Raw genomic sequence first — 13,426 nt, 5'->3', positions numbered from 1 at the left:
GTCCTCCTGCAGCTTCTTCTGTCCTGTCTCCCTGCTGGGGATCGTGTCCTGCTCCAGCTGCCATCCCCCAGAGCGACAGAGCTCATCCTGACCCCACAGGTGACAATGTCACAATGTGACCAGGCTGGCAGGGCCCTGTGCTTGGGGCTGAGGGGACCTGAGCAGGTTGAGGCAGCAGGGCTGTGGTGACACCAGCTTGGGTGCCCTGTGTGGGATTAGGGGGTTTTGGTGACACATCAGTCCCTGGAATTGCCTTTGGAGCAGTGGGGTTTTCTGAGGCACCTCCAAGTGTGTTAAAATTAGGGATGAACCCCCTCAAATTGTACAGCCTGGTTTTAAACCCTTTTGGCTTAAACTTCATAAGGCTGAATTTAAAAGCTGAAAATTGCTGCTTGGATCTGGAGGATCTTTTAATGGAAAAAGGGAATTCCCAGTGACAGCAGTGACCAGGCTGGGCTGTCACTGTCCCCGTGGTTTTGGGAGGAGAGAGCCTGGACCACTCCCCAAAAACCGGCTCCTACAGTGGCTTAAAATGTGCTCTGATGGTCAGGCAGGTTTTTGGGACAGTTCTGTCCTCACGGGAGATTTTGGGGGTTTTTTTTGAGATTTCCCTGATGCGGGAATGCCATTGTCAGCCGCGGGTCCAGGCCAGGGCATAAATAGGTGTAAATGAATATAAATTAATTTGGGTCATTGGCGCCGGACCGGGACGTGCCCGAGCTTCCCTCGGTGCTGGGCTCCGCTCTCCGCAGCCGGAGCGGCCTCTGAGCGTCGCTGCAGGTCACGGAGAGCCCGGCGGGGCCGCGGCTGCCGGTGCCTCCGCCAGAGCCGGCGCTGCTCCGGTACCGGCGGGAATGGGATCCCGGTGCCAGTGGGAATGGGATCCACGGTGGGAATGGGATCCCGATGCGAGTGGGAATGGGATCCTGGTCACAGTGAAAATGGGATCCCTGTCACAGTGGGAATGGGATCTCGGTACCACAGTGGGAATGGGATCCCTGTCACAGTGGGAATGGGATCTCGGTACCACAGTGGGAATGGGATCCCAGTGTCGGATCCCGGTCACAGCGGGAATGGGATTCCCGTCCGGGCAAGGGGCGTTGGGCTGGGCCGGGCAGTGGCTCCAAGCAGAGCCGTGGGACCCGGGGGCTTCGGGAGCTGCAGGCGCGTTCCCCAAACCCGGCCCGGCCTCAGAACGCGGTACCGGGCATTTCATTGCCCCGGAACCTTCGCTCCCCGGCCCGGAGCTGGGGAGGCCCCGCCGGGCGGGCAAAGAGCGGCCAGGGCAGTGCGGGGTGCGGGGCCCGGGTGCGAATCCGGGGTGCGGCTCGGGATGCCGGTGGAGAAGGGTTTTAAATCTGAATTTTAGGATTTTTAAAAAATCATTTTCGTTTCTTTTTATTCTTTTCCCCTCCTTGTCGTGCCCGGCCCCTGCCCGGGGGCTCGAGGGCTCCGCGGGCTCTGCGACCTCCGGGACCCCAACGCGGAGCGGGGCCGGGGGCGGAGCCAGGGCAGTGAGGGGCGGGGCACCCGTCATTCATAAACGGTGGGAGGCGTGGTCTGGGGTGTGTGGGCGTGGCTTGGAGTGACAGGGGCGGGCACAAACCATTGAAGGCAATGAGGGGGCGGGGCTCCGCCGGCTGTCACGGTTCGGGGGCGGGGTCTGCGCAGCTGGGGGCGTGGCCGTCAGCATCTGTTGCCGCGGAGGGGGCGTGGCCTGGGCTGCCGCGGCGGGCGCACGTGTCGGCGAGGGGCGGGGCGGCGGGCGCGCGCACTGCGCCGGCGGGAGCGCGCGCGGCGCGGGGCGGGTCCGGGCGCGGCGCTGAGCGGCGGCGGCGGCGGCGGAGCTGCGAGAGCGGGGCCGGCCGGGCCGGGCCGGGCCGGGGCCGGGGCCGGGGCGGGCGGCGGGGGCCCGCCGTGCGCCCGCCGGGCGGCCGGCGCCATGGGCACGGTGCTGTCGCTGTCGCCGAGCTACCGGAAGGCCCCGCTGTTCGAGGAGGGGGCGGCCACGGTGGGGCACTACACGGCGGTGCAGAACAGCAAGAACGCGAAGGAGAAGGGCCTGAAGCGGCACTCGCTGATCTCCGTGCTGCCCTGGAAGCGCATCGCCGCCGTCTCCGCCAAGAAGAAGAGCTCCAAGAAGGTGCAGCCCAACGGCGGCTACCAGAGCAACGTGACCCACCTCAACAACGAGAACCTGAAGAAATCGCTCTCCTGCGCCAACCTCGCCACCTTCGCCCCCCCGCCGCCCCCCGCCGCCGCCGCCGCCGCCCTCGCCTCGGCGCAGAAGGCGCCCCCGGCCGCGCCCGCCGCCGCCGCCGCCACCCCGCGCCGGGTCGTGGTGCAGGCGTCCACCAGCGAGCTGCTGCGCTGCCTCGGCGAGTTCCTGTGCCGCCGCTGCTACCGCCTGAAGCACCTCTCGCCCACCGACCCCGTGCTCTGGCTGCGCTCCGTGGACCGCTCGCTGCTGCTGCAGGGCTGGCAGGACCAGGGCTTCATCACGCCGGCCAACGTGGTCTTCCTCTACATGCTGTGCCGGGACGTCATCTCGGCCGAGGTGGCCAGCGACCACGAACTGCAGGCAGTGCTGCTCACCTGCCTGTACCTCTCCTACTCCTACATGGGCAACGAGATCTCGTACCCGCTGAAGCCCTTCCTGGTGGAGAGCTGTAAGGAGGCCTTCTGGGACCGCTGCCTCTCCATCATCGACCTCATGAGCCCCAAGATGCTGCAGGTCAACGCCGACCCGCACTACTTCACGCAGGTCTTCGCCGACCTCAAGAAGGAGAGCGGCTCCGAGGAGAAGGGCCGGCTGCTCATCGGCCTCGACCGGTGAGCGCCCGCCGCCCCCCGGAGCCGCTCCCGGGGGGATTTGCCCGGCGGGGAAGGGCGGGAGCCGCCGCCTCCCCATCCCGGGGGGCACACGGGGGGTTCGGCCGCCGCCGGACCGGAGCGCAGAGCCCCGGTTCCCTCCCGCGCCGCCGCTTTGCAGCCGCCGCTTTGCCCTCCCCGTGCTGCGGGCCCGGGGATGCTGCGGCTCCGCCATGGATTGATCCCAGCGGTTCATGGATGGGGGGGATGACGAGAATCCCTTCCCCAGCCGATATCCCCCGGGAGCGGAGCGGGGCTCCGCCGGTCACCGCATCACCGAGACAGAGCCCAGGTAGGGGGGAAAAATTAAAAAAAAAAAAAGGAGAATAATTCCTGTAAAGGCTCCAGCGCAGGCGGCTGAACCGGCCCGGTCGGGACTCACCGGGACAGAGACGCGGGCACGGCCCGGGGACCCCCCCACCCCCCATTCCTCCCTCATCTCCCCCTCCCCTTTATTTATTTTCTTTGAAGAGACTCGAATTCCCGAGCGGGTCCGGGTGACGGGAATCACCGCTACTGTTCATGAGATCAATGTGAAATGTCTTGTTCCCATCGTGCACTGGTCATGAGTATTGTGTAAAGGATCTACTTGAGTGTGCAAGCAAGGGGAGCCGCCACATGCTGCTATATGAATTCTTCTAGAACAAACCCAACGAACTGCAAACCTGCGGGGGGGAAAGAGAAAAAAAAAAACAAACCTTCTTTCTTCTGTCATTGTTGCTTTTCCAGTGGTATTGCGCATGCAAACGGGAGCATTTTGTGTCTTCGGGATAAAAAAAAAAAAAAGGAAAAAACGCATAAAAAATAATAATCAAAAGAAAAACCTTAACGAGAGATGGCTGTAAAATTACACCCATGCACAAAGACCCGCCACCACCCCGACACCGCAGTCTCGAGCCGGTATTCCCGTATCAGGCCTGGGGACTGAGACCTTCTCTTTGGGTTTTATCGTTTTCTTTTCTCCGTGTGCTCAGTTCTAGTTTAGTTCTGGTCCATCGGGCGTTAAACTGGCGAACAAGAGGGAGAAATAACGTGCCATTTATTTTTATTTTTGATTTTTCACTTGAAGCTCTTCATGGCTGTACATTGGACCCTGCTAATGATACATGTGTACGTACGTTTTTTTAGTGCAATCTCTTCTGTAGATCTTTGTTGACCAAATTGGTGGGTATTGTTACTTATTAATTTATATTTGTCTCATTTTTGTATGTATGTGTATAGTGTGTTTGTAAGTATGTGTGGTTTATAACCCGACCGACTGTGTCATGGGGCTCAGTGTGCCTGTAATTTAATCCCCTCCCCTTATTTTTATTTATTTTTGTACTGTGCTGATTAAATAAAAATGCACTGACCATCCATTACACGGCAGTGGCTCGTGGCCGAGTCTTTCCTGCGCTCGCAGCCCTCGGAGGTTGGATTTGTGTTGACGACAGAGATTTAACGCAGCCGCCGCTTTAATCGCGTTACCGGGGTCACCCCGTGGTGGGAGAGCGGCAGCACCGAGGGGGAAAATCGGGATACTGGGATAACTGGGATAACTGGGAAATCCATCCGGGCATCATCAGGAACGGGCAGTGCCACGGTGGGATGGAGCTAATTGCTTTCTTTTATTATTTATTGCAGTGAATTATGTAAACAAAATTCAGGTCCATTATAGTAGGGTTTTTTAATGCTCTTTTACACATAAAATATCAGCGATTTATTAAAAAAAAAAAAAAAGTTCATTGCATTATTGCCCCTGGCTGAGAATCCAAGTTTCAATTTAGAAATAGTTAATTTATGGGAAAACCAAGAATATATATATTTTATATATTTATATATATATTTTATATATATATATATAAAACCAGAGCAGGAACAGATAATATATTTTATAAGACACATCTCATCACATACAATATTGCCATCTCATGGTAGGAGATCATTTCCCAAGCTGCAATTCCTTGCTGTCCATCCCGATTCCATCCCCCCATTCTCCTGGAGGGACAAAAGTGCTGATCCCACCCCGGGGCGGGGACGTTTGCACCGGGACCGGAGGCGAGAAGTGCAAATCCCAAGGCACAGACACGGCCGGGGGGGTCCCGGGCTTTGGCATTGGGGGTGCCCCTCCAGAGGAGCTGGTTTGGGGTCCAGGGAGGTGCTGGAAGGTTCCTGGGGTCATCCCGGGGTGCTGTGTGAGCCTGGCGGGGTCGGGGCTGTCGCTGTCACCTCCTGGCCCTGTGCTGGTGCTGGGGGTCTGGGGGAGCCCCTGCCCAAGGGGACATCCCAGAGCTGCACCCTGAGAGGGGCTGGGGGTGCTGGATGCTCCCAGGGCAGGTCCAAGGCCAGGGACGATGGGAATGGGGAGCTCTGCCATGGGGCTCCCCGTGCTCATTCAGGCTCCACATCCCTGTCTCTCCCTGGCCAGCGGGACACCAAGGCTGCAGTGACCTGTCCCGTGCCCCGTGCCATGGCACAGCTTCAGGAAACCTTTGTGCCTGAGGAGCCTCTTCCAGGCTTTCAAATTCCCAAAATGCTCCATCAAACAACTGCTCCCCTTTGCTGGCCCCGAGGTGGGGTCACCCTCAGCACCCCCATCTCCAGGGCTGGGAATCCTGACCTGACCAGCAGTGCCAGGACAATCCCAATGTAAATCCCAATGTACAATCCCAATGTAAATCCCACCAGCCTGGGCTGCTCAGGAACCACAGCAGTGCCCAGCACAGTGGGAATAAACCACCGAGGAGATCCATCAACACAGAGCTCGGGGTTATCTGGGCTGGGCAGGACGAGCCCAACGCCCCAAAACCCACAGCCCACTGTGGGAGAGCCAGGAAAACTCATGGAGGGAGAGGAGCCTGGTGCTGGCAGCTGGGGCTGTGCCAGGTTCATGTTGGATAGTGCAAAGCTTGGCCCCCCAAACTCCTCCTGCTCCTGGGCTCACCCCGACGCTGGCACAGACACAAAGCCACGTGGATCATCCAAAATTCAGCAAGGCCACACGGTCCCACCTCCTCCAGGCCCTTGGAGGGGTAATTAAGGCAAAAAAAGCAATGCAGGATTAACGAATCCAGGCCTGCACTGCAAGTCCCCTGTCCAGCCAAGGTGCCTCGATGGTTGATGAATTCCCAAGGGAAAGCAGCAGCTCTGGAGGTGTCTCCATGAACCTTGGGGGCTGCAGGAGTGTGGAGTGTGGGAGGGAGCCCTCCCTGCCCAGCCTGGCCCCAGTTCTGTGGGATCTGGCCCTACAGAACCCGACTCCCTGAGCTGGGCATCTTTGGTTCCTCCTCTGGAGGCTGCATCAAGCTGCAAAGACTGACACAAGGGGAAGGAGCATGGAAGGGAGAAGCGGAGAGAGGCTGAGGAATCAATGTGGGAAAGGGAAGAAGGGGTGGTGGAAGTACCTAGAAACTCTTTTTTTTTCAGACTGATTCCAAAGGAAGCGCTCTCCTGATGTTCCAGCCTGGTTTGTAATGTGAACAAGAAGTCACCAGCTATTTTAGGTCTTCATTCCGTGCGAATTTGGCTTTTCTAAACCCCTGAAATTGGGGTTTTCCAGACCTTGAGCTTCTTGAGGCTGCTTTAGGCACCTTTAGGTCGCTGCCGAGCATCTCCCGGCGGATCCCGGCGGGAGGAGGGCGGTCCCGGCCCCGCTCCGGGAGGGAGGAGCCGCTAATTGCCCGGCACGCAGAGCACGAAGCCCGAGCGGTGCTTGGTGAAATCCGGCTGGGGCTGGTTGATCCTGGTCTCCACGGACACGGTGCATTTCCTGCCGTGCAGGCTGCACTGCACCGGGTTGGTGACAGAGACGTGCAGGGAGCGCTTCTCCCTGGGGGACAGAGGGACATGGTCAGGAGGGGATGGGATCCATGGCGTGGGATGGGATGGGATCCATGGGACGGGATGGGATCCATGGGATGGGATCCACGGGAATGGATGGGATCCATGGGATGGGGTGGGATGGGATCAATCGGATGGGATCCATGGGGTGGGATCCATGGGATGGGGTGGGATGGGATCCATGGGGTGGGATGGGATGGGATCCATGGGACGGGATGGGATGGGATCCACGGGAATGGATGGGATCCATGGGATGGGGTGGGATCCATGGGATGGGGTGGGATGGGATCAGTGGGATGGGATGGGATGGGATCCATAGGATGGGATCCATGCGGTGGGATGGGATCCATGGGATGGGATGGGATGGGATCAGTGGGATGGGATGGGATGGGATCCATGGGATGGCATCCATGGGGTGGGATCCATGTGGTGGGATGGGATCCATGGGATGGGATGGGATGGGATGGCACAGGACAGGATGGAGGGATGGCACAGGACAGGGTGAGATGGACAGGAGAGGCTGATGGGGTGGGACATGAATGACACAATGTGACAATGCAGACGGGACAAGATGGGACAAGATGGGACAAGATGGGACAAGCAAGACTGGGCAGGAGGGGGTGGAGCAGACTGGATTAGATGGGACAGAGTGGGCAGGACAGGATGGGACAGGGTGGGCAGGGACAAGATGAGGCAGATGGGATGGGACAGAGCAGATGGGATGGGGTGGAACAAACAGGTTGGGATGGGATGGGATCCATGGGATGGGATCCATGGGATGGGGTGGCCACAGATGGGATGGGTGTTTTCAGGTCAGGCACATCCTGCAGCCAAGCCACAACTCTGTGTTAAGCCAGGCCTCAGCTCTGAGCCCAGCTCTGGCCTTGTGAAGCCTCAACCTCTGGATTGGGATCCTGTGGGAGGCCTCAGCTCCATGGGCAGGGCACAGACCAGGCCAAAGGGCCCAGGGGCTGCTGCCAGCTCGGGCACTGCCCCTGAATGCCCTGCAGTGACCCCTGGGCACCCCATGCCACCAGCCCTGGCACCAGCTCTGTGCCTGCAGCAGTGGCAGGGACATCCCTGGGCTGAGCTCAGGCTGAAACACAGCCTGGAACAGAGGAAGGAATCACACATGGGGTTGTGGCTGTTCCCAATTCCCTCACAGACAGACAGACAGACAGACAGACCAAACTGGCTGGGACAAAACCCTGTCCCTGCAGCTTTTGAACCCCCTAACCCAGTTTTGGCACTAAACATGACTCCCATGAGTGATCAGGACTTTCTGTCCCCCACATTGGTTTGTGTGGCTGTTGGGGTCACTGCCAGTGGGGACATGAGGACAGCAGGGCCAGGATGGCTGGCACGAATGTCCCCCTTTGCTAAAGGCCATAAGGCCCCTGCTCCAAATCCCAAATAAAATCCTTGTGCCATAAGCAGAGAAATCATAAATCATGGAATCATTCAGGTGGGAAAAACCCTCTGGGATCACCAAGCCCAACTGTTCCCCCAAGGCCACCACTGATCCGTGTCCCCAAGTGCCATCTCCACGTGCCCTGGGCAGCTGTGTCAGTGCTCACAAGCCCTTTCCATGAAGAAAGGGAAGCACCCAGCAATGCCATGGCCCCACTGATGGCCTGGCTGCTCCAGGGGCTGGGATGAAGCTGAGGCAAAGCTGATGGGGCCCAGCTCCAGCCACGATCCCTTGAGACCAGCCAAGAACCCCCAGAGATCCCCCAGGAGAGGAAAATCCTGAAGCAGATCCATCTCCACGAGCCACCACCAGCGGGAAGAGCTATCCAAGGACTTGGCCTTTGGGAATTCTCTCCTGTGGCCTCACCCACACTTCAAATTCCCACATTTCCAGCATTTTTAGTATAATGCTGAGTGGTTTAGAATGGTTGACATTGACTCTGCTGCCTCTCTGGATGCTCCAGGGGGATGTGCTGGGATCCCATTCCCTGTGTTTGGCTCCCAGACCCCAGGTCCTGCCTTGTGTGAGCTATTCCAGCATTTCCACTGCCACAGCCCAAATCCTCTGTGCAGTTTTTACTCCATTTCCATGAACAGACTCTTCAGGTGGTGTCACATCCCTTAAGCTGCAGTTCCCAAATTCAGCTTTTCACCACTTCCATAACAATGCCTGGCTGGTGGAAGGGGCTGGCAGGGCCCAGCACACAAAGCCCTCGTGTATTTAATGTTCTTACAGGTATTTAATGTTATTTACTCCTGCCTGGCTGAGCTGAGGCTGCAATCCCAGCTTAGGCTGCTATTTTTGCTGTGTCTTAGAGGAGTGAGCTGCACACCCAGAGGAGCCTCTCAGAGGCTTCTTGGGAAAAGCTCCAGCACCAAGTGTCCCTAACAGGGATAAGGGTGGAGGATTTTTCCTGTCCCACAGCAAGTTCAGAGGATCTGGGGAGAGGAACCTGTTCCAGATTGCAATGCAAGATGTTTCCATTACCATCTGTATGGCAGATTACCTTTGTCAAGTGGGCAGTTTGCCTTATCTCTCTCTTTGAGTGACCACATTCACACCTCCCTGGGAGGGGACATTGCTGATAACAGCTATTGAATGTCCCTGCATGGCTGATAAGAACTGTAACATCCCATTGGGAGATGTGAGCCCAGAGGGAGGAGCCAAGCATTGCTGCCCAGATATAATCCAGAGGTTTTGAGACACCAGCACGGCTTTCTGCACTGGATTCCCCAGAGGAACAGCAGCTGCCTCTTCTGCCACTGGATCTTCAGAGGCAGAATACATCCTTCTCTGCAGGATCCCTGCTCCAGCAGAACCACCCCTGACACTGCAGGAGGGCTGAGCCACAATTCCAATGGCACTGCTGCCAACACCCTGACCCACAGGGTGTCAGGCTGGGTTCTGACTCTGTCAGTGTTGTTCTAGTGCACTGCATTGTTTATTTTACCCTTTTATTCATTTTCTTTTTCCCTATTAAAGAACTGTTATTTCCTGCTCCCATATTTTTGCCTGAGAGCCCCTTAATTTAAAATTTACAGCAGGGTTGGAGGGGTGGGGAGGGTTTACATTCTCCATTTCAGGGGAGGCTCCTGCCTTCCTTAGCAGACTCCTGCATTTCCAAACCAAGACAGAGCCTCAATAATCTGAATTCTGACCCCAAGCAGGACCTGGGAATCTGGAGCTCCTGCTGCCCTGTGGCTGTGGGACCTGCAGGAAGCTGCATCAGGCTGGGTCTCAGCTCCTGCTGGGATGAGGAGAATCAGCTGAACACAGATCTGAGTGAAGCCAATGCTGTCCTGGCATGGAGGGATCTGGAGAACATGCTCTGATCCTTCCCATGTGTGACAATCCCATTAAATTAATATTTCCCTGCTCCTCTCTGATGCCCATATCCCACCTTGCCAAAGCTCACTCATCACCTGCTGCTTTTCTCCATGTCTGGGTTCAGCCTTAAAGCTTCATCTGGGGGAGCAGGGCAGCTCCTGGATGGAGCAATCCCCAGGGATCTGTGAGTGCTCAGGGCTGACAAACCCTCCTTGGTGTCCTTGCTGGGGCCACCAGCCCTGCCACCAGCCCCAGCTGGACCTGCTGCACCTCAGGGCTCTTGGCCACTGCTCCAGAGCTTGGGCTGAGGCCAGGGAGGGGCAGGAAAAGGAAATTCCCTCTGGTTTCCAGCCCAGCCTGGCCCCTGGAGCAGCAGTGGCACAGCCCAGGTTTGCTCTGGGCCCCAAGGGAGGGAACAGCTGCTGCAGCAGCTGGGAAAGCAGAGCCAGACCTCCCCATCCATCACTGCTTGGATGGGAGCTGCTCCCTGAGCTCCTGCTGAACTCAGATCCCAAAGGGAGGGGCTGGGATGGAGATGGAGCAGAACAACCCTGGATGACAACAAAGTCTCATAGACAAGGGCAACACACAACAGAAATACCCTTTGGAGATCAGTGATGCTCAGCAGGACCCTGAGGGCAGCAAAGGCACAGACAAGCCCCACTTCCAATCAAACCTGAGCTGGAAAAGGAGTTTTGATGGCATAAACCTGTCCCACCACCTTTTGGGGACTTTGACAAGGAGGGACAGGACACAGAGAATGGCTCCCACTGCCAGAGGGCAGGGATGGATGGGAGATTGGGAATGAGGAATTGTGCCCTGGCACACGGTGCCCAGAGCAGCTGGGGCTGCCCCTGGATCCCTGGCAGTGCCCAAGACCAGGTTGGACACTGGGACACCCTGGGAGAGTGGGAGGTGTCCCTGCCCATGGCAGGGGTGAAACTGGATGGGATTTGAGGTCCCTCCCCACCCAAACCCCTCAGGGATCCCCTGTGGCACTGCTGGGGCTGAGTCCAGCCCTGGCTCCTCCCCAAGCCCTGGTGAAGTCAAGTCCATCAGGACAAAGGGATGGATGTGATGGTGCTGCTGCTCCTGGGCTCCTCCTGGGCAATAACCCCACCCCAAGGGACAGCAGGGTGTGGGTGCTGAGCACTGCAGAGAAGGGACCCAGCCCCAGCACCCCTGAGGCTGCTGGAAGGATGGAAGACGAAAAGAGATTCTGGGGGAAGTCAGGATCCAGCACTGCTCCTACCTGCCAGGGATGAGGGAGCCACGTGGGAATGTCTGTATGGGATGAAGCACAGTGATTTTGGTTCATCATAAACACCAAGGTGTTTATTTTATTATTACATTATATAATATAATACGTATAATAATAATATAATATAATATAATATAATATAATATAATATAATATAATATAATATAATATAATATAATATAATATATTATAGAATTATATTATTTATTCTTATATAAGAAACACCAAGGTATATTATATTATATTATATTATATTATATTATATTATATTATATTATATTATATTATATTATATTATATTATATTATATTATATTATATTATATTATATTATATTATATTATATTATATTATATTATATTATATTATATTATATTCTAATTACATGTATAATATTATATATATGATATACATATTTGATGTATATTATATATTATATTATATAAAATATTATTATATTATATAATTATATTATTTATTATTCTATAAGAAACACCAAGGTGTTTGTGCTTTCTACAAAATCAGCTCTTCACACAACACAGGGAATATTTTAGGGTGGAAACAGCCTCTCCTACAGCTGAGCAGTACCAGCCACAGCTGCTGAGCCCAGGCTGGGGCTGCTCTTTGCCTTTTCCTGGCCCAGTGAACCCTGCAGGACTGGGGCAATTCTCCTCCTCCCCATCTGCCCTTGATCTCCTGGCTCACAGGAGGAGGCAAAAGCTGTGCTGGGAGCCCCATGTGAGCAGGGAGACACATCCCATGTGTGTGGGACACATCCCATGTGTGTGGGACACCTTCCATGTGTGTGGGACACATCCCATGTGTGTGAGACACATCCCATGTGTGTGGGACACCTCCCATGTGTGTGGGACACCTTCCATGTGTGTGGGACACATCCCATGTGTGTGGGACACATCCCATGTGTGTGGGACACCTCCCATGTGTGTGGGACACCTTCCATGTGTGTGGGACACCTCCCATGTGTGTGGGACACCTTCCATGTGTGTGGGACACATCCCATGTGTGTGGGACATACAACCCAGAGCCAGAGCAGCCCCTGAGCCACTGCAGGAGTTGAGCAGGCACTGGGGGAATGCTGGCAAAAGGGAAAGGAGCAGGGAAAGGAGGGCTCTGAGTGGAAGCAGATCACTGGCCCATGAAATGTGAGAGTTCTGAGTGAGCATTTCATCCAGCACCTCGGGGGAAACACAAGGCAAGTGGCACAGAAATGGCCACAGACATCTGTGAGAGCTGCACAGAGCACAGAGACAGCACCAGCACGTGGTGGGAAGGGAATGGGGAAGGGAAGGAGAGCAGAAAGATCAGAGGCAGTTTTGGTGAGGACAAGACGTGTAAGGCTGAGAAATTGAACAAGTGTATTGTTAAATAAATGTAAATACAGGAGATGCCAGCTTGGATGCGGCTTGGAGCAACATGGGGTAGTGGGAAGTGGAAAGGGGATGAACTGGATGGGCTTTGAGGTCCCTTCCAGCCCAAACCATTCCATGATTCCACACTCAAAAACAAGCCCAGATGAGCTGGAATGCCCTGGAAGGAGCTACAGGATGAGAACACAGCAAAGAGTCATTGATGAGACATTCCCCAGTGGGAGCACCGCAGGATGGGGAAATGGGAACTGGGAACACAGAACCAGGGATGGGGAAATGGGAACTGGGAACACAGAACCAGGGATGGGGAAATGGGAACAACCCAGGGACGGCAGCACCAGAGCTGCAGCCCCATCCCTGCCAGGGCTCCAATGGAACAGGGCTTTGTGAAGCTTTCCCAGGATTTTGAAATGAGCTGCTGTCCCATGGACAGAGTGGGAAATGAGCTCTTTTCAGCAGCAGGATTTGGGTAGAGATGGCAAAGCCAGCACAGTAATTGCCTGATTTTCATGACAACAAACCAGAGGGATTTCAACCAAGTGTGCAACCAAGTGTGAAATGAGGGCTCAGCAGCAATGAACCCACTGGGATGGATTCCAAAGGGGATTGCTTTAAACCATCAAACCTTCCCAGAGTTTAGAGCAAGGCCTCTCTCTGGAAAGGCAGCAGCACTGTGGGCTCACTGGTTGGGTTCCAGCTCAGGATATTCTGTGATTCTCTGGCTCCAAGGAAGGCTGCAGCTGCACACAAGATGTGAGGAATGTGAGGGGCAGGATGGAGAACAGCCCAT

At 55.5% G+C, this 13,426-nt stretch overlaps 2 protein-coding genes across 2 annotated transcripts in view; one reads left to right on the top strand and one right to left on the bottom strand.

The window, feature by feature from the left end:
- The first annotated feature begins 1,882 nt into the window (after nucleotides 1-1,882).
- Nucleotides 1,883-4,239, top strand: CDK5R1 (cyclin dependent kinase 5 regulatory subunit 1). The gene has a single exon (XM_059489332.1). The coding sequence runs from the start codon at nucleotides 1,943-1,945 to the stop codon at nucleotides 2,834-2,836; it is 894 nt and encodes a 297-aa protein (XP_059345315.1). The 5' UTR covers nucleotides 1,883-1,942; the 3' UTR covers nucleotides 2,837-4,239.
- Nucleotides 4,240-4,581: 342 nt separating this feature from the next.
- MYO1D (myosin ID) overlaps nucleotides 4,582-13,426 on the bottom strand; it is a 174,289-nt gene continuing 165,444 nt past the window's right edge. Inside the window, exon 22 of the mRNA XM_059489331.1 lies at nucleotides 4,582-6,679. Within this exon, the coding sequence (XP_059345314.1) occupies nucleotides 6,523-6,679 (157 nt within the window). The 3' untranslated portion in view covers nucleotides 4,582-6,522. The remainder of the gene's footprint in view (nucleotides 6,680-13,426) is intronic.

The sequence above is a fragment of the Ammospiza nelsoni genome, chromosome 26, assembly GCF_027579445.1.
Source record: "Ammospiza nelsoni isolate bAmmNel1 chromosome 26, bAmmNel1.pri, whole genome shotgun sequence".
NCBI lineage: Eukaryota > Metazoa > Chordata > Aves > Passeriformes > Passerellidae > Ammospiza > Ammospiza nelsoni.
The sequence above is the reverse complement of the archived record's forward strand: the minus strand, read 5'-3'. Positions and strand labels throughout refer to the sequence as shown.

Coding starts and splice junctions, on each gene's coding strand:
- CDK5R1 (XM_059489332.1), top strand. CDS start 1,943: ATGGGCACGGTGCTGTCGCTGTCGCCGAGCTACCGGAAGGCCCCGCTG.